Consider the following 20,661-nt stretch of genomic DNA (forward strand, 5'->3'; position numbering starts at 1 on the left):
CGTTCTTGCCACAAGTGGGTCCTCCGACGTCCAAGATCGCCGAGAATTCTCGAGAAACGTAAAGTGAAGACCGTTTTCCGCGCAGCAGGAAAAATCAAAGATCTTCTCGGTTCAACCAAGGATCCACTAGGTGTGACGGCACCAGGTGTGTACAAGATCGGATGCGAATGTGGGCTGCAATATATAGAACAGACGCAGCGTTGCATCTCACAGCGGCGCAGTCAATACATCAGTCATGTACGCTTGGGTCGTACCAACAAATCTGCTGTGGCGGAACACAGTATTGACAAGAAGCACACCTTCGATTTCGAGGACACAAAGAAAATATGCAGTACAAACGGATTTTGGGACTCAGTAATCAAAGAGTCCATAGAAATACGGTTACACGACAACCTAATCCACCGCGACAGTGGCTACCACCTCAGCACAGCCTGGGAGCCTGCAATCAGGAAAATCAGAGAAGAACGTTCCGTTCCACCAAGGGCCGCGCACGGAGCAGAGACGGACGCCGGGACTCGAACCCTGCGCACGCGTCTCCCCCCCCCTCCCGCCCCACCACCACCCCCACCACCACCGGCCGATCTAGGCGCATCGGGCGATTCCGCGGGCGCGTGATTGGCCGGCAGCGGGAAGCGGAGAGCGGCCCAGCGGAGATGTCAGCCCGCGACCGACGACATCCCGACACTTCGCCTGAAGATGAAGGAGACGCATTCCATCGAAACGTTGCTACGAGACGACGATGCTACTCGGATGACAACCAGTGAAGACTTCATATACCTACTATGTGTGCTGTGGTACCTGTAGGACCTGCCACTGCTGTCATTACAATATGGCAATCCAGGTGGGCGTCTGTGCCGCGTGGATGTTCAGAACCTCCTCTGTGGATGTGGAGATGTTCACACAATCACTGCTACCAACGTCGTTGCACAGTTGGCACAGCACGTAGAACTTGTGTGGCAGTTCTCCGAAAGCACCATCCCATCCCTCGAAAAGCCGCAATTTGACCCCTTTCAAGGTCGCTTACTTGCCCGTAGTAAACACGAGTGGGTCTACGTGGTATAGTTGTCTACCTGCTTCACACATCTGTACCACACTAAACCTCTGATCTACCACTCAACCCCTTTTACCTCATCCTGCACTTGACTTCAAAAATGGTTCAAATGGCTCTGAGCACTATGGGACTTAACTGCTGAGGTGATCAGTCCTCTAAAACTTAGAACTACTTAAACCTGACTAACCTAAGGACATCACACACATCCATGCCAGAGGCAGGATTCGAAACTACGACCGTAGCGGTCACGCGGTTCCAGTCTGTAGCGCGTAGAACCGATCAGCCACTACGGCCGGCGCACTTGACTTCGTTGACAACATTGCGAAGACGGGGAGGAGCCCAGACTACCATTGTCCAGTGGCCAGACGGAAGCTTCTATGCAGAGTGGGAGAGAAGCTAGTATAACACAACAAAATGTGCTTGTGCGTGAACGGCGATTAGGTGTAAAAGTGAAAGAGATGCGTCAGAAGATAAAATGAATGACTAACAGTCGCGAAACCTGTTGTCTCAGTTGAAGACGTTCCGTAAACGACACCGCGCGGAGTGGTCAGCGCTGTTTAAGGCACCTTGTCACGGTTCGCAGCTCCCCCCCACCCCCTCCCCAGCCCCACCCGTAGGAGGATCGAGTCCTCCCTCGGGCATGGGTGTGTGTGTTATCCTTAGCGTAATATAGAATTTAGTTTAAGTTAGATTAAGTAGTGTATAAGCCTAGGGCCCGATGACCTCTGTTGTTTGGTCCCATAGCAAGTTACCATCTGCGCTATTGCTACGGTCACAGGTTCGAATCTTGCCTCGGGCATGGATGTATGTGATGTCCTTAGGTTAGTTGGGTTTACGTAGTTCTAAATCTAGGGGACTGATGACCTCAGATGTTAAGTCTCATAGTGCTTAGAGCCATTTGAACCAAGCAACTTACCACAAATTTCCAATTTCCGTAAACGACGTTCGAATATTGCTGCAGTTACAGTCACGAAACACACTTGTGTAAAAAGCAAGTAGGTGGCGGGAAGAGAACTGGATATCACCGAAAGTAGTTTCTGTTAAGTGGTGGCTTACTTTCACATACCAACTGACAGTCTCGTTTTACGATAATATGGGGATATGCAAACCATGGGCAAAACTTAAGACATATCCACACATTATCCGATGGTTCCTCACGGCTTTTGGCCACCTTGTGTAAGACCAACTACATCTCTTTCCATCCTGAAGATTCTTGTTTAAAGAAACTTATAAAGTGCGTAATTAAATGGACTGCTGCTACAGTAGTTTAGTGTTTTCACTGCGATGGATCCATTTCGGCTAGAAAGCCACATTCAGACCATCTGCGAAAGTCACATAACATTTTTTATTTTATTATAATGTTGATTGATCGTATTTTCAGATATATAAATTTGGTGTTTTATCCACCTCAGCAACTGTTGTTGTACATAGCCAAATAACCAGCAACCAGCTGAGAAAATTAATCTTCATCGGTTTCGCGCATTTATTGTAGTAATGGATTCATTATTCCATTACTCATTGCTCTTGTATTTTTCAGTACCACGGCATTTTGCTGTATGAATCTTATTGCTGAACAATCGCAAATAATGCGATACGTATAACCTTCTGAAAATGGCACAAAGTCTCTGATAGTGGTTAAGAAATTAAATTTATTTTGTGCAACTACTTACTGATTATTTCGATGTATACGAATTTTGCGTTTACCTTCCTATATCGTCAGTGGTATCTGTCATTCTCTATTGCATTACAACGTGGTGAAGATTTAGGACTCTTATGCTGCAAGCTGTCTCAGGTTTTTTGCTGTTGTTCATCGACCTTTCTCATAATTTTTATTATTTGACGTTTTATTGTGAGAGTCAACGGACTGACGGATGTGACAGTTGGCCAAAGACGCTCGATCCTTACATTTTCCATGGTTTTGGTTCAAATGGCTCTGAGCACTATGCGACTCAACTGCTGAGGTCATCAGTCGCCTAGAACTTAGAACTAATTAAACCTAACTAACCTAAGGACAGCACACAACACCCAGCCATCACGAGGCAGAGAAAATCCCTGACCCCGCCGGGAATCGAACCCGGGAACCCGGGCGTGGGAAGCGAGAATGCTACCGCACGACCACGAGATGCAGGCTTCCATGGTTTTGACGTTATTGTTTTTAGCTGTATGTATGATCTTTGGTCAAGTGCCACAACTGTCAATCTTCTCATGGCGTGTCAACGCTGCGTGGGTTTCAGTCTCTTCAACAGGTTTCAGCTGTTCTGACTCCCCAGAGTGGTTATCCGCCATCCTCCGACTCTAAAGACACTTCATACCTTCTTTCACGTGATCTAGCCAAGGGTTTCGTGGCCTCCCTTCATTCAAAAGCCTCTTTTTCTTCCAGAATTTGTCCTAACGACATGTCCAAGCAAGGCAACTCTTCTCCTCTTTGTTATTTTTACTATGTCAGCTCCTTGTAAGCAGCGATCCAGCTCATTGTTCGTTCTGCATCATTGTTATCCTGAACTGCCCAGTAGATCTTGCTGCAGAACCCCAAGTTCAAATGTCTTAAGCTGCTGCTGATCAGTACTTGCTAGTGCCCATGTTCCTCATCCGTAGGTTAGAACTGGTCTGATCATGAGCTTACGTAACACAGAATGTGCATAATTGGTGCAGATCTGTTGGAAGCAAGGCAACAGATGCAGTCCGGCAGAAAAAAATTATCAACCAAATGGTGTGGCTTATGCTGGAAAAGTGATATTAACTTTCTGTAGTACGCATATATGAGGGATGTTCTAAAGAAAAGGTACAAAACAACACTGTTCCTATAACTCAACCTTTATGAAAACCAATCACCAGAGACCTGATTGCAACTATATCACTGTTTCACCAGCCTAAGGATTCCCTATTCCCAGAATTCCTGTGCCTGTGACAGGGGGCATTCCTCCACTGTGTCACTCAGTTGGCCGTCCGAGTTGAAGCCCTTCCTCTGAGTTACTTTTGAAGCGCAAGAAACAGATGAATGTCGCAGGGTGACATGTCTGGGCTGTAGGGCGGATGCTCAAACTGTTCCACTTGACCTTGGCCATCACAGTGTGTGTGACGTTGGGGAGACGTGTGAATGCACATTCTCTCTCTCTCTCTATTCGTTTAGTCGGTTCCGACTCTTCGTGACCCCATGAACCAAATCACGCCACTTTTTCCTGTCTTGCACTTTCTCCCGTAGACCTTCCAGGTTGGAACACATTGCTTCTGTGATGCCATCGATCCATCTCATCCTCTGACGTCCTCTTCTTCTAGTTCCTTCAATTTTCCCCAGCATTAATGTTTTTTCCAGCGAGGCATTGTGTGTCCAAAGTAGGTCAGCTTTTGTTTTAACGTTAGACCTTCCAGGGAGAAATCTGGTTTTATTTGCTCCAATATTGATCTGTTGGTTCTCTTTGCAGTCCATGGAACTCTAAGAAGTTTCCTCCAACACCACAATTCGAAGGAGTCAATTCTTCGCCGTTCAGCCTTTCTAATGGTCCAGGTCTCACATTCATACATCACAACTGGAAAGACCATAGCCCTCACAATACGGATCTTTGTTGCTAGTGTTATATTGCATGCACATTATCGTGGAGCAGAACCATTCCCTCTGTGAGCAGCCCAGGCCTTTTGCTGTTGATAGATGTATGTAGGCTACAGAGTGTCTCGCAGTAGACGTCGCTATTAAAGGTTTCGCCGTACTCGAGGAATTCGATCGGCATCGGACCTTGGGCGTAGATAAAGATGGTGAGTGTCACCAAGCCTTTCTACGTTATCCCATACCAGCATATAAAAATTCCAACCTATTTCGGTTGATAAGACGTTTCGTACCTCTTCAGTTCAATACTATCTGATTAAAATTATTCAGACACCTGGCTGAAAATGACTAACAAGTTTGTGGCAACCTCCATCGGTAATGCTAGAATGTGGTGTTGCCCCACCCATAGCCTTGACGACAGCTTTAACTCTCGCAGCCATACGTTCAATGAGGTCCTCGAAGGATTTTTGGGGAATGGCAGCCCATCCTTCACGGAGTGCTGCACTCATGAGAGGTATCGATGTCTATCGGTGAGGCCTGCCATGAAGTCGGTATCCAAAACATCTCAAAGGTGTTCTATTGGATTCCGGACAGGGCTCTATGCAGGCCAGTCCATTACAAGGATGTTATTGTCATGTAACCACACCGCCACAGGCCGTGCATTATGAACAAATGCTCGATCGTGTTGGAAGATGCAGTCGCCATCCCCGAATCGCTCTACAACAATGGGAAGCAAGAACGTGCTTAAAACATCAATGTAGGCCTGTGCTGTGATAGAGCCCCGCAAAACAAGTGGTGCAAGCCCCTCTCCATGAAAAACACGACAACACCATATCACCATCGCCTCCGAATTTTACTGTTGGCACTGTGCACGCTGGCAGATGACGTTCACCGGGCATTCGCTGTACCCGCCCCCTGCTGCCGGATCGCCGCACTGTGTACCGTGATTCGTCAATCCACACAACGTTCTCCACTGTTCAATCGTCCAATGTTTACGCTCCTTACACCAAGCAAGCCGTTGTTTGGCATTTACCGGCATGATGTGTGGCTTATGAGCAGCCGCTCGACCATGAAATCCAAGTTTTCTCACCTTCCACCTAACTGTCATAATACTTCCGGTGGATCCTGATGCAGTTTGGAATTCCTGTGTGATGGTCTGGGTACATGTGTGCCTATTACACATTACGACCCTCTTCAACTATCGGCGGTCTCTGAAAGTCAACAAACGAGGTCGGCCTGTATGCTTTTGTGCTGAACGTGTCCCTTTACGTTTCCACTTCACTGTCACATCGGAAACAGTTGACATAGGTATGTCTAGGAGTGTGGAAACCTCGCGTACAGCCGGCCGCGTTGGCCGTGCGGTTCTAGGCGCTTCAGTCCGGATCGCGTGATTGCTACGGTCGCAGGCTCGAATCCTGCCTCGGGCATGGATGTGTGTGATGTGCTTAGGATAGTTAGGTTTAAGTATTTCTAAGTTCTAGGGGACTGATGACCTCAGAAGTTAAGTCCCATAGTGCTCAGAGCCATTTGAAACATTTTAAAGCCACCTCCTTGAAGAACACGACCACACCATAACACCACCGCCTCCGAATTTCACTGTTGGTACTACACACGCTGGCAGATGACGTTCACCGGGTGTTCACCATAACCACACCCTGATATCGGATAGCAACATTGTGTACCGTGATTCGTCACTCCACACAACCTTTCTCCACTGTTCAATCGTCCAATGTTATGCTCCTAACGGCAAGCGAAGTGTCGTTTGGCATTTATAGGTGTGATGTGTGGCTTATGAGCAGCCGCTCGACCATGAAATCCAAGTTTTCTCACCTCGCGCCTAACGGTCATAGTACTTCCGGTGGATCCTGATGCAGTTTGGAATTCCTGTGTGATAGTCTGGATAGATGTCTGCCTGTTACACATTACGACCATCTTCAACTGTCGACGGTCTCTGTCAGTCAACGATCACGGTCGGCCAGCATGCTTTTGTGCTGAACATGTCCCTTTACGTTTCCACTTCACTGTTATATCGGAAACTGTTGACCTAGGTATTTTTAGGAGTGTGGAAACCTCGGGTACAGACGTATGACACAAGTGACACCCAATCACCTGACCACGTTCGAAGTCGGCGAGTTCCTCGGAGAACCCCATTCTGTTTCTTTTTTTTTTTTTTTTCTTTTTTTTTTTTTTTTTTTTTTTTTTTTTTTTTTTTTTTTTTTTTTTTTTTTTTTTGACTGGTTTGATGCGGCCCACCACGAATTTCTTTCCTGTGCTAACCTCTTCATCTCAGAGTAGCACTTGCAATCTACGTCCTCAATTATTTGCTTGACGTATTCCGTTTTTGCCCTCTACCACTCCCTCTAGTACCATGGAATGCATTCCCTCATGTCTTAGCAGATGTTCTATCATCCTGTCCCGTCTCCTTATCAGTGTTTTCCACATATTCCTTTCCTCTCCGATTCTGCGTAGAACCTCCTCATTCCTTACCTTATCAGTCCACCTAATTTTCAACATTCGTCTGTAGCATCACATCTGAAATGCTTCGATTCTCTTCTGTTCCGGTTTTCCCACAGTCCATGTTTCACTACCATACAATGCTGTACTCCAGACGTACATCCTCAGAAATTTCTTCCTCAAATTAAGGCCGGTATTTGATATTAGTAGACTTGTCTTGGCCAGAAATGCCTTTTTTGCCATAGCGAGTCTGCTTTTGATGTCCTCCTTGCTCCGTCCGTCATTGGTTATTTTACTGCCTAGGTAGCAGAATTCCTTAAATTCATTGACTTTGTGACCATCAATCCTGATGTTCAAGTTTCTCACTGTTCTCATTTCTACTACTTCTCATTACCTTCGTCTTTCTACGATTTACTCTCAAACCATACTGTGTACTCACTAGACTGTTCATTCCGTTCAGCAGATCATTTAATTCTTCTTCACTTTCACTCAGGATAGCAATGTCATCAGCGAATCGTATCATTGATATCCTTTCACCTTGTATTTTAATTCCACTCCTGAACCTTTCTTTTATTTCCATCATTGCTTCCTCGATGTACAGATTGAAGAGTAGGGGCGAAAGGCTACAGCCTTGTCTTACACCCTTCTTAATGCGAGCACTTCGTTTTTGATCGTCCACTCTTATTATTCCCTCTTGGGGTTGTACATATTGTATATGACCCGTCTCTCCCTGTAGCTTACCCCTCCTTTTTTCAGAATCTCGAACAGCTTGCACCATTTTATATTGTCGAACGCTTTTTCCAGGTCGACAAATCCTATGAAAGTGTCTTGATTTTTCTTTAGCCTTGCTTCCATTATTAGCCGTAACGTCAGAATTACCTCTCTCGTCCCTTTACTTTTCCTAAAGCCAAACTGATCGTCACCTAGCGCATTCTCAATTTTCTTTTCCATTCTTCTGTATATTATTCTTGTAAGCAGCTTCGATGCATGAGCTGTTAAGCTGATTGTGCGATAATTCTCGCACTTGTCAGCTCTTGCCGTCTTCGGAATTGTGTGGATGATGCTTTTCCGAAAGTCAGATGGTATATCGCCAGACTCATATATTCTACACACCAACGTGAATAGTCGTTTTGTTGCCACTTCCCCCAATGATTTTAGAAATTCTGATGGAATGTTATCTATCCCTTCTGCCTTATTTGACCGTAAGTCCTCCAAAGCTCTTTTAAATTCCGATTCTAATACTGGATCCCCTATCTCTTCTAAATCGACTCCTGTTTCTTCTTCTATCACATCAGACAAATCTTCATCCTCATAGCCTCATAGAGGCTTTCAATGTATTCTTTCCACCTATCTGCTCTCTCCTCTGCATTTAGCAGTGGAATTCCCGTTGCACTCTTAATGTTACCACCGTTGCTTTTAATGTCACCAAAGGTTGTTTTGACTTTCCTGTATGCTGAGTCTGTCCTTCCGACAATCATATCTTTTTCGATGTCTTCAGATTTTTCCTGCAGCCATTTCGTCTTAGCTTCCCTGCACTTCCTATTTATTTCGTTCCTCAGCGACTTGTGTTTCTGTATTCCTGATTTTCCCGGAACATGTTTGTGCTTCCTCCTTTCATCAATCAACTGAAGTATTTCGTCTGTTACCCATGGCTTCTTCGCAGCTACCTTCTTTGTACCTATGTTTTCCTTCCCAACTTCTGTGATGGCCCTTTTTTGAGATGTCCATTCCTCTTCAACTGTACTGCTTACTGCGCTATTCCTTATTGCTGTATCTATAGCGTTAGAGAACTTACTTCAAACGTATCTCGTCATTCGTTAGTACTTCCGTATCTGCTTTCTTACCATGTCTAACGACAGCTAAGGTCACTGATGTGGAGTACCTGGCAGTAGGTGGCAGCACAATGCACCTAATATCAAAAACGTATGTTTTTGAGGGTGTCCAGATAGTTTTGATTATATATATATATATATATATATATATATATATATATATATATATATAATTTTAAGAGGGGTATTGTATCACGAAACAAATACCGTGATACCACATACGTTTGTGACTATTAGAGCGCCATCGATCACAAAGCGAAAAAAGTGGTACGACTAAAACATTCATATTTTTTTACGTACTACACGAATATGTAATAAAACATGGGGATTCCTATTTCAAAAAACGCAGTTGATATCCATTTGACCTATGGCAGCGGCATCTAGCGGACAAACCATAGCGCCATCTGGTTTTCCCCTTCAAGGTAGACGAGTTTCGTTCTTCGTAGTTTTTTCGTTTGATGCTTATTTCGTGAGATATGTGGCCCGGTCACTATCAATAGACCACCCTGTCTGTATATATACACTACTGGCCATGAAATTGCTACACCAAGAAGAAATGCAGATGATAAACGGATATTCATTGGAAAAATATATTATACTCGAACTGACATGTGATTACATTTTCACGCAATTTTGGTGCATAGATACTGAGAAATCAGTACCCAGAACAATCATGTCTGGCCATAATAACAGCCTTGATACGCCTGGGCATTGAGTCAAACAGAGTTTGGATGGCGTGTGCAGATGCAGCTGCCCATGCAGCTTCAACACGATACCACAGTTCATCAAGAGTAGTGACTGGCGTATTGTGACGAGCCAGCTTCTCGGCAACCATTGACCAGACATTTTCAATTGGTGACGGATCTGGAGAATGTGCTGGCCAGGGCAGCAGTCGAACATTTTCTGTATCAAGAAAGGACCGTACAGGACCTGCAACATGCGGTCGTGCATTATCCTGCTGAAATGTAGGGTTTCGCAGAGATAGAATGAAGGGTAGAGCCACGGGTCGTAACACATCTGAAATGTAACGTTCACAGTTCAAAGTGCCGTCAATGCGAACAAGAGGTGACCGAGACGTTTAACCAATAGCACCGCATACCATCACGCCGGGTGATACGCCAGTAAGGCGATGACGAATACAGGCTTCCAATGTGTGTTCACCGCGATGTCGCCAAACACGGTTGCGACCATCATGACGCTGTAAACTGAACCTGGATTCATCCGCAAAAATGACGTTTGGCCATTCATGCACCAAGGTTGGTCATTGAGTACACCATCGCAGGCGCTCCTGTCTGTGATGCACCGTCAAGGGTAACCGCAGCCATGGTCTCCGAGCTGATCGTCCATACTGCTGCAAACGTCGTCAAACTGTTCTTGCAGATGGTTTTTGTCTAGCAAACGTCCCCATATGTTGACTCAGGGATCGAGACGTGGCTGCACGATCCGTTACAGCCATGCGGATAAGATGCCTGTCATCTCGACTGCTAGTGATACGAGGCAGTTGGGATCCAGCACGGCGTTCCGTATTACCCTCCTGAACCCACCGATTCAATATTCTGCTAACAGTCATTGGATCTCGACCAACGCGAGCAGCAATGTCACGATACGATAAACGGCAATCGCGATTGTTACAATCCGACCTTTATCAAAGTCGGAAACGTGATGGTACGCATTTCTCCTCCTTAAACAAGGCTTCACAACAACGTTTCACCAGGCAACGCCGGTCAAATGCTGTTTGTGTATGATAAAAAATGGTTCAAATGGCTCTGAGCACTATGGGACTCAACATCTGAGGTCATTAGTCCCCTAGAACTAAGAACTACTTAAACCTACCTAACCTAAGGACATCACACACATCCATGCCCGAGGCAGGATTCGAACCTGCGACCGTAGCAGTCGCGCGGTTCCTGACTGCGCGCCTAGAACCGCTAGACCACCGCGGCCGGCGTGTATGATAAATCGGTTGGAAACTTTCCTCATGTCAGCAGGTTGTAGGTGTCGCCACCGGTGCCAAGCTTGTGTGAATGCTCTGAAAAGCTAATCATTTGCATATCACAGCATCTTCTTCCTGTCGGTTAAATTTCGCGTGTGTAGCACGTCATCTTCGTGGTGTAGCAATTTTACTGGTAGTAGTATATATATATATATATATATATATATATATATATATATTCATTATTTTTTTAAATACGTCTTGTATCCTGGTGCCACGAATGCACTGTGTTGCACCAAAAAGTAAGGGGTCTGGCTGGATTGCAGAGACGCTGGAGAGCCGCGGCCTGAGCCCAGCCAAGCGCGCCATGGAGTCTGTCGGTCTGGAGCTGGAGGCTCCAGCACCACTGGGAGGGGGCGCGGTGCCCGCGCAGTCGTCGTGGTCGGCGGTGATTGGCCGCACGCGGCGCCTACTCGCCTACGAGACGCTGTTCGGCGTCGGCGTCTACTGGGACCTCCACAACCGCTCCGTCAACACCATCATGCTGGGGCGGCCCGCCAGCAAGTCGCCGCTGCCCTCGTGAGTCGCCAGCCTGCGCCCTTTGTCCTGTTCCTGACAGCGTGTCGCTTCATCTTCTCCTGGTGGGCTCGCTCATACAGCGCGGAACACAGTTAAATGCTTTTTTTTTTTTTTTTTTAAAAAAAAAGAAAAACAATGTCCTGTCAATTATCCTACTGTGACGCAGAAATTCTGAATTAGGCTCTAAGTGGCCTACAATCTTCCTATGCAACGGTCCAAAAGCGTGGCTCTAAGGTTCACACGAGTAGAAAGGTGGGTTACTGACGTCACACTGGCACCAAATTTCATGTGGAAAAAAGGCCAGTGCTCTGAGGTATACACGAGTAGAAAGGTGGGTTACTGACGTCACACTGGCACCAAATTTCATGTGGAAAAAAGGCCAGTGCTCTGAGGTATACACGAGTAGAAAGGTCGGTTACTGACGTCACACTGGCACCAAATTTCATGGGGCGATTAGGCTAGTGCTCTGAGATTCACACGAGTAGAAAGGTGGGTTACTGACGTCACTCTGGCGCCAAATTTCGCCATTAATCCGCCGAGTGTCAACGTGAATGTGGTCACACGCAAGGTCGTCACAACCCCACACCACATACACCTTGCCTAATGTCAATCACATTCTTGACACCTCTGCGACAGACGTCAGAACCGTGAGGCCCAGTGTTGAAATCACGCTGTTTTCTTATGGGGGCCGAGGAAAACATTTCCACACTCACCGCCGCTCCTAATCGACGCGAAAGGGGCCTCAGGAGGCGGCATAGAGGGCGTCAGTAAAACCGCCCCTTCCCTTCGGGCGATCATGTACACACAACTCGTGGTTGAAAACGACAGTTTGCTCTACCCTGCGAAACATACAAATAACACCTTTCTTGACAACCTTGCACACGGATGACGAATAAAAACTTCTCTAAGGACGTTACGCGCTGCAATCCCAGCGACGTGATCTGACTTCCTTCGAGCGGAGCGCGACCGCAGTTTTTGTTCTGGTATACAGGCTGAGTCACGAAGATATGAAAATATTTTAATATGTTATTCTACATGTAAAACTAAAGACAAAAGTTCATGTAAACATAGGTCCGCAAATGTTTAGAAAAAATGGTTCAAATGGCTCTGAGCACTATGGGACTTAACATCTATGGTGATCAGTCCCCTAGAACTTAGAATTACTTAAACCTAAATAACCTAAGGACATCACACAACACCCATCATCACGAAGCAGAGAAAATCCCTGACCCCGCCGGGAATCGAACCCGGGAACCCGGGCGTGGGAATCGAGAACGCTACCGCACTACCACGAGCCGTGGACAGCAAATGTATAGTTACGGGGTTAAGGCTAATAAAAGATTTTGCCTCAAATTTAGCAACTCCGATAATATGAAGCCATCGCGAAACTGTACGATGTAAAATTAAAGCATAATTTCCGTTTATTTTGTTGTTGTTGGTCTGTTGAATCTAATAAAATAGGTCCCAGACGCGTATCTGCAGTAGTTTTCCAGAACATCCAGAGAAGCAAAGATTATCATGCAAGCAAATTTGTTTACTTTCGATTGACAATGTAGAAACGTTTATGTCATTGTCGGCAACCGTTAGTGAGTTGTTTCAGACGTTTCCTGACCTTGAAACAAGTCAGTTATTTGTATTGTTCAGTGAAAGAACATATAACAACAGTGCATTTCAGTGAAACCATATAGCAACTGTCGTAGTTTGTAGATTATTTATGAAATAGGGATGCCTTTCAAAGTTACGACAGAGGAATACGCCGATATGGTGTTTATTTACGGCAAATGTAATGGTAATCCTACGGCTGCAGTTAACGAATATCGCGTACGTTATCCAACTCGGAGGACTCCGAATGTACAAACCATTAGTGGAGTATTTCGAATGTTATGGGAGCGTTCATAATCAGTACGAGCGCTCCATATGTGAAATACGATGATGAAGGTATTATGGATGCTGCTCAACGTAGCCCGGGTACCAGTACACGACGTATATCTTAACGATTAGTCATTTCGCAATCTAAGGTACAGCGTACACTGAAGTACAATAATCCGTATCCTTACCATAAACAAAAAGTGCATCATCTGCACCCGGAAGATCCTGCCCTTCGCTTGGAGTTGTGCAACTGGTTGAATACTAATCGGCACTAACACAAATACAGGGTTATTACAAATGATAGAAGCGATTTCACAGCTCTACAATTATTTTCACAATGCTTCGCACACACATACAAAAACTCAAAAAGTTTTTTTAGGCATTCACTAATGTTCGATATGTGCCCCTTTAGTGATTTGGCAGACATCAAGCCTATAATCAAGTTCCTCCAACACTCGGCGCAGCATGTCCCCATCAATGAGTTCGAAAGCGTCGTTGATGCGAGCTCACAGTTCTGGCACGTTTCTTGGTAGAGGAGGTTTAAACACTGAATCTTTCACATAACCGCAAGAAATCGCATGGGGTTAAGTCGGGAGAGCGTGGAGGCCATAACATGAATTGCTGATCATGATCTCCACCAGGACCGATCCATCGATTTTCCAATCTCCTGTTTAAGAAATGCCGAACATCATGATGGAAGTGCGGTGGAGCACCATCCTGTTGAAAGATGAAGTCGGCGCTGTCGGTCTCCAGTTGTGGCATGAGCCAATTATCCAGCATGTCCAGATACACGTGTCCTGTAACGTTTTTTTCGCAGAAGAAAAAGGGGCCGTAAACTTTAAACCGTGAGATTGCACAAAACACGTTAACTTTTGGTGAATTGCGAATTTGCTGCACGAATGCGTGAGGATTCTCTACCGCCCAGATTCGCACATTGTGTCTGTTCACTTCACCATTAAGAAAAAATGTTGCTTCATCGCTGAAAACAAGTTTCGCACTGAACGCATCCTCTTCCATGAGCTGTTGCAACCGCGCCGAAAATTCAAAGCGTTTGACTTTGTCATCGGGTGTCAGGGCTTGTAGCAATTGTAAACGGTAAGGCTTCTGCTTTAGCCTTTTCCGTAAGATTTTCCAAACCGTCGGCTGTGGTACGTTTAGCTCCCTGCTTGCTTTATTCGTCGACTTCCGCGAGCTACGCGTGAAACTTGCCCGCACGCGTTCAACCGTTTCTTCGCTCACTGCAGGCCGACCCGTTGATTTCCCCTTACAGAGGCATCCAGAAGCTTTAAACTGCGCATACCATCGCCGAATGGAGTTAGCAGTTGGTGGATCTTTGTTGACCTTCGTCCTGAAGTGTCGTTGCACTGTTATGACTGACTGATGTGAGTGCATTTCAAGCACGACATACGCTTTCTCGGCTCCTGTCGCCATTTTGTCTCTCTGTGCTCTCGAGCGCTCTGGCGGCAGAAACCTGAAGTGCGGCTTCAGCCGAACAAAACTTTATGAGTTTTTCTACGTATCTGTAGTGTGTCGTGACCATATGTCAATGAATGGAGCTACAGTGAATTTATGAAATCGCTTCAATCATTTGTAATAGCCCTGTACGTTTCATTTGCTGATGAGGCACAGTTTATTGGAAATGGTATAAACAGCTTACATAATGAGCACGTATGGTCTGAAGCAAACCCAAATGCAACAGCGCAACGCAATTTCCAGCAACGATTTAACATAAATGTGTGGTGTGGTATAAGCAACACACACTTTCTCCAGGACGTCTAATTGGCGAGACGTACTTATAATTCCTTCAAGAAGAAATGCTCCGTTTGCTCGAAAATGTTCCACTTGCTACGCAACTGTAAATGTATTTTCAACATGACGGCGGCCTCCAAATTTCACCAATGCCGCTACTACACATTTAAATGAACATTTTCCCCAGAAATGTATTGGTCGTGTAGCTACACATCTGTGGCCACCCAGATCGCTCGATTTAGCACCAATGGATTTTTTGTGTATGGGTGTGGATGAAAGACATAGGTTATGAAGGCAAAGTCAATACACGTGAGGCATTACTTGCTCGCATTATGAATGCAATACAAATTAAGAACAACCCTGTGAAACTGAAACGAGCAACAGAATCTGTTCATACGCGTGCAGCTAAATGCATTGAACTCGGTGGAGACATTTTAAAATATTTATTGTGAATGGATTGTAAAAATTATATGTACACTGTACAACTTCCTTAACACCGAGCTTTGTTCTTTCCGGTTTAACATGAATTCACGTGTGCTATGGCATTAATAAAAACAGATTATCTGACACATTCATACAATTTCAGTTAACGTTATTACCATCATTCTTCCAGAATTAAATTCTCTACAACATCTGTTGAAAACTTTGTGCCATTGTCTGGAATTTAAAAAAACAAATTCGGCCAAGTACTTAATAAATTAAAAATTTTGCTTCTCTGGATGTTCTGGAAAACTACTGCAGATACACGTCTGAGAGATGTTTTATTACATTTACCAGACCAATAAGAACCAAATAAATGGAAATCCTGCTTTACTTTAACCGCGTACAGTTTTACGACGGTTTCATATTAGCAAAGTTGCTAAATTTCGCCGGCCGCTGTGACCGAGCGGTTCTAGGCACTTCAGTCCGGAAAAGCGGCAGGTTCGATCCTGCCTCGGGCATGGATGTGCGTGCTGTTCTTATGGTTAGGTTTAAGTAGTTCTAAGTCCAGGGGACTGATGACCTCAGATGTTAAGTCCCATAGTGCTCAGATCCATTTGAACCATTTGATTTGCTAAATTTCAGGCAAAACCTTTTATTGTCTGTAACTCTGTAACTAAACATTTGCGGACCTATGTTTATGTGAACTTTCTCTTCAATTTTACTTGTAGAATAACACATTAAAACATCGCCCTGTATAGGGTGGAAACACTAGAGACCGTTCAAAATTATTTGACGAAATTTGAAGTCATCCGAGGCAGCAAAATCTATGCTTTGTCAGTCGCCCTGATTGGCGCTCTGATGTAGGATGTTCATTGGGAGTGTTTCGCGAAGTGTGTTTTTTCTTAATGGCAGTCTCTTAATGCTCTCGCATCTTCTGGCACCTTTACTTTCATCCATGAACTCCTGTATCGATCTTCCTGTCTGTCCCCCCCACCCACCTCTCCTCCCTGCCCCCCCCCCCCCCAATAATTCTATCTGTCAGAGTACTGACAATATAAAGTAGTGCAAGATGTTAGAAATTCTCAGAAAAATACGAGTAAGCTATATTGAAAGACGTATAATATACAATGCGCACAACCAACAGGAAACAATAGGAGGAGAAGACCCAGAAGCAAATACTCGTATTATGAAGGATCTAAGATAGAGATGTACCAGTTTGCCCCCACTGTTCAATCTACACATCGATGAAGGAATGACAGTAGCAAAGGAAATGTTCAAGACTGGGATTAAAATTTAGGAAGAAAAAATATCGATAATATGATTCACTGACCTTGGAGGCAAAATAACATTTGACGGACAAGGAGACATGAAAAGTAGATTTTCACAGAGGGCATTCCAGGTCGAGAGGAGAATGCTTGTATCAAATACCGTCCTTAAGCTGAGGAACAATATCTGAGAACGTATGTTTAGCGCACAGGACTGTGTGAAAGTCAATACCCGCCAGGGTAGCTGAGAGCCCTAATGCGTTGCTTCCTGGACTCGGGTAGGTGCGCCAGCTCTGACGACGAGGACTGGTATGCCGGCCAGCGTGGATATGGTTTTTAGGCGGTTTTCCACATTCCGATAAGTGAATACCAGGCTGGTCCCCACGTTTTGCCAAAGTTACACGACTCACAGACATTTGAAGACGTTTGCACTCTTTCATGGCTCACACAAGACTCAGACAGCTGGGGTACACTACTTACGTCCCGGGGTGTTCAGGGTGGGGTCAGGAATGGCATCCAGCCATCCTCTGCAACTAACACTGCCAAATCCGTAATAACACGGCCGTCCCCGCGTTGAAGCGGGACAAGGCCCACAGAAAGAAAGAAAACTGTGTGAAAGTGAATCGTGGCCTATAAGAAAACCGTAACAGAAGAGAATCAAAGTCTTTGAGGCGTGGTGCTATAGGTGGCTGTAGAAAGTTTGGTGGACTGATAAGAAGTGAAGGGGTTCTCCGAGGAATCAGCTAAGAAAGGAACATATCGAAAATTCTGAAAAGAAGAAGGAACAGCATGACAGGACAAGTGTTAAAATATGAGTGAGTCACTTCCATAGTACTAGAAGGAGCTGTAGAGTGTGAAAACAGTAGGGGAAGACAGAGATTGGAATTCGTCCAACAAATGGTTGAGTACATAGCGTAAATGGAAATGGAAATGTCGTGTGGCTAGGGCCTCCAGTCGGGTAGACCGTTTGCCTGGTGCAGGTCTTTCGATTTGACGCCACTTCGGCGACCTGCGCGTCGATGGGGATGAAATGATGATGATTAGGACAACACATCACCCAGTCCCTGAGCGGAGAAAATCTCCGACCCAGCCGGAAATCGAACCCGGGCCCTTAGGATTGACAGTCTGTCACGCTGACCACTCAGCTACCGGGGCGGACAGTACATAGGGTGTAAGTGCTACTCTCATACGAAGAAGTTGGTACAAGGAAAAAAATTCGTGGCGGACCCTATAGAACCGCTCAATAGACTGAAGCAGGTATAGCTAACGATGTTCCTCCCTGTAAAAATCTGTTTGGAGTAGGCTCATGGTCTGTTCTGCTCGTCTAGGCACTCTTTTATTCCAGAGACTACCTGTTCTTGGTATGTTGAATATTACATTCCACCAGCACAAGTCTAAACGTTGTTGTTTTCCTTTTGCCATCCCCCCCCCCCTTACAGCATTTAGATCTAGACCGTAGTATACGGAAGAGTCTAGTGGGCTGGTCCATCTACCAGTGGATGGAAAATGGTAATGATAATGACCACGACAGTGATGATAGAGGTGATAATAAGCTCTTGATTATGTATAAAATTACCCTTTGTTTAATTTTCTGCTCCTAGCTTCGCAAATAAAAATCATGACTAGGCAGGTTCTGATCAGGTGTGAATATAATCCAACGTATAGACATACTGGCAGGCACCATCCTTTAGGGAGGTCGGTTTGGGCTCTGAAGAACTGTAGGAACACGCGTTTAGAAAAAGTCTTTGACAGTTTTGACTGGAATATATCGTTAAAATCAAAGAAGTCAGTTGTACGCGTTGGAAGTATATGGAATGGGGTCATGCTTTAGCTGACAAAACAATCTGTGCATTAACTAAACGGCGGACATCTCGATGGGTGACGCTTGTAACTCCAGAGCAAAGCAATACTTGACACAAAAAGCATGCATCATCTAATTGACTATCTGAAACATTTTCTCCATGATTTATCACTTGAAAAATGCCAATGGGCAAGCAACAGAGTACCGAGAACACAACAGAACTGAAAACTTGTTTTGCTGAGAAATGGAGCTTAGACATTTGACATTCCACTCTTCAATTGACGTCAGAAAGACATGGGCCTAAGATGAACATGCTGCACTTCTAATAGGTGTATTATGTATGAGACACATGTAATGGTTAGACTGGAAGCCTCTAAATCGAACATGGTAATTCTTTTTCCCTCTATTGAATCATGCAAATGTGCTGAATTAGAAAAAGCTTGAAACAATGTGAACAGAAGAAAACTGTGGGACATACCGTTTATAAGCTCATATCCTACACACTTTAGGGAAGCTTTAAAAGGCTCATAGAAGGAGATGAAAGTAATAATAAAAGTAGGCAAAAATAAAACTGAAGATATCGCTACCACTAAGGCTGCAACCCTCACCAACCTTATGTAATGTGTGTATAAATGATTTGATTAAGAACTGCAGACAGTAAATCTGATCGTACAGATTAATAGAAATGAATATGTTAATATCCTTAAGTATGCAGCTAATAGCACAATTTTGAAAGAAAGATGAACTGCAAGAAGTCTACAAACTACATCAGTTAGTAAAAAGGAACATAACTTTCGCATAACAATAACGAAAACTGCAGTTACGTCTCATCATGAGAAATACTTTACCTCCTCAAAAATAATGATTCATAATCCCCCACATGAGCAGATCCCCAGCTTTGTTATTTTTTAGGGTATGATATAAGTCATAATACGGACAAGGATATAGAATATAAGGTTTGCGAATATCAATCAGTGTGAAGAGTGATAAACATAATATTTAAAAAGGGGGAAAAATTAAAATTTTGTAAAACCATGGCTTTACCCGTATTGCTGTACGGAACTCAGTAATGGATCCCTAAACGATGCGGTAAAAGCAAGCTACAAGCAAGAGAAATGAGAATCCTGAGGAAAGTGATTGTTGTCAGGGAAGATCACATAATATATGCGGCTATAAAGAATCGTCTAGATATTTGTAGTATTAATGAAAAGATTAAGGAGGGGCGTAAAAAGACCCCGAACGAGATGATAGTGATTAGCCGAATACGGTACAGGTGAAATGTTCAAGCCCTGCAGTCCGAAGAAGAGGAAGGAGAAGAAGAAGAAGAAGAAGAATAACACTATATTCCCCATAGCCACAACAACAATGGGAACGTTAAACAGTGACATCCTTTTAATTCAAAATTGCTGCCCGGTAATTTCCTTCTATTAAAGTAGATAAGTGCAGCTACGGGGTCCCTACCAGAAATAACCATTACAGCTTTGTTCGCTGAAATGTCGGTCCGATTTGGAAGTTTTCCATGGAAGCATCCCTGTATAAAGTCTTCGCGTTGTTCAGACCGCATCAGATCAGAGTTGCAATCGAGCTTTCCAAGATTATCACCATCTTCTTCGTCAGGAAATAACGCCCTACCGGGAACGAAATCTGCTATCTGTATAGAGGCCTTCAAGATTGTGACTGGTCACGTGACTTCACGTTGGCGGTGACGTCACCTTAAGATCAGGATCAGCATGCACAAATCCAAGAAATTGGTAATATGGCGTTATGCAGCCCCCCACCCCCATCAAATGGGCACCGACAGAGGGGCGGAAGGGGAAAAGAGATAACCCCCAGCATTACCTCCTTTGTTATGATTTTGTTTGTATTAATTTTAAGCCGTTTAGTTTTACTTACATTTATATCTACGCAGCTAATCTGCAAATCACACGCAAGTGCCTAACAAAGAGTTCATCGAAATGCCTTCACACGAATTCTCTATTATTCCACTCTGGAACAGCGCGGAAAGACATACAGGGTGTCCCAGCTATCTTGTCCACCCAAAATATCTCTGGAGCAATAACAGCTATTGGAAAACGACTTTCACCGGTATCAATGTAGGGCTGGGGCCCATGAATGTACATATTTGGAAACATTCTAAAACGAAAGCATATGTGTTTTTTAACAC

General features: G+C 44.6%; 1 protein-coding gene across 1 annotated transcript in view; it reads left to right on the forward strand.

Annotated features, from left to right (window-relative positions):
* The window catches only part of LOC124550796 (neprilysin-1-like), a 487,987-nt gene that overhangs the window by 218,001 nt on the left and 249,325 nt on the right, over positions 1 to 20,661 (forward strand). Inside the window, exon 7 of the mRNA XM_047125521.1 lies at positions 11,138 to 11,390. Coding sequence (XP_046981477.1) covers positions 11,138 to 11,390 — 253 coding nt within the window. The remainder of the gene's footprint in view (positions 1 to 11,137; positions 11,391 to 20,661) is intronic.

The sequence above is a fragment of the Schistocerca americana genome, chromosome 9 (assembly GCF_021461395.2).
Source record: "Schistocerca americana isolate TAMUIC-IGC-003095 chromosome 9, iqSchAmer2.1, whole genome shotgun sequence".
Taxonomy (NCBI): domain Eukaryota; kingdom Metazoa; phylum Arthropoda; class Insecta; order Orthoptera; family Acrididae; genus Schistocerca; species Schistocerca americana.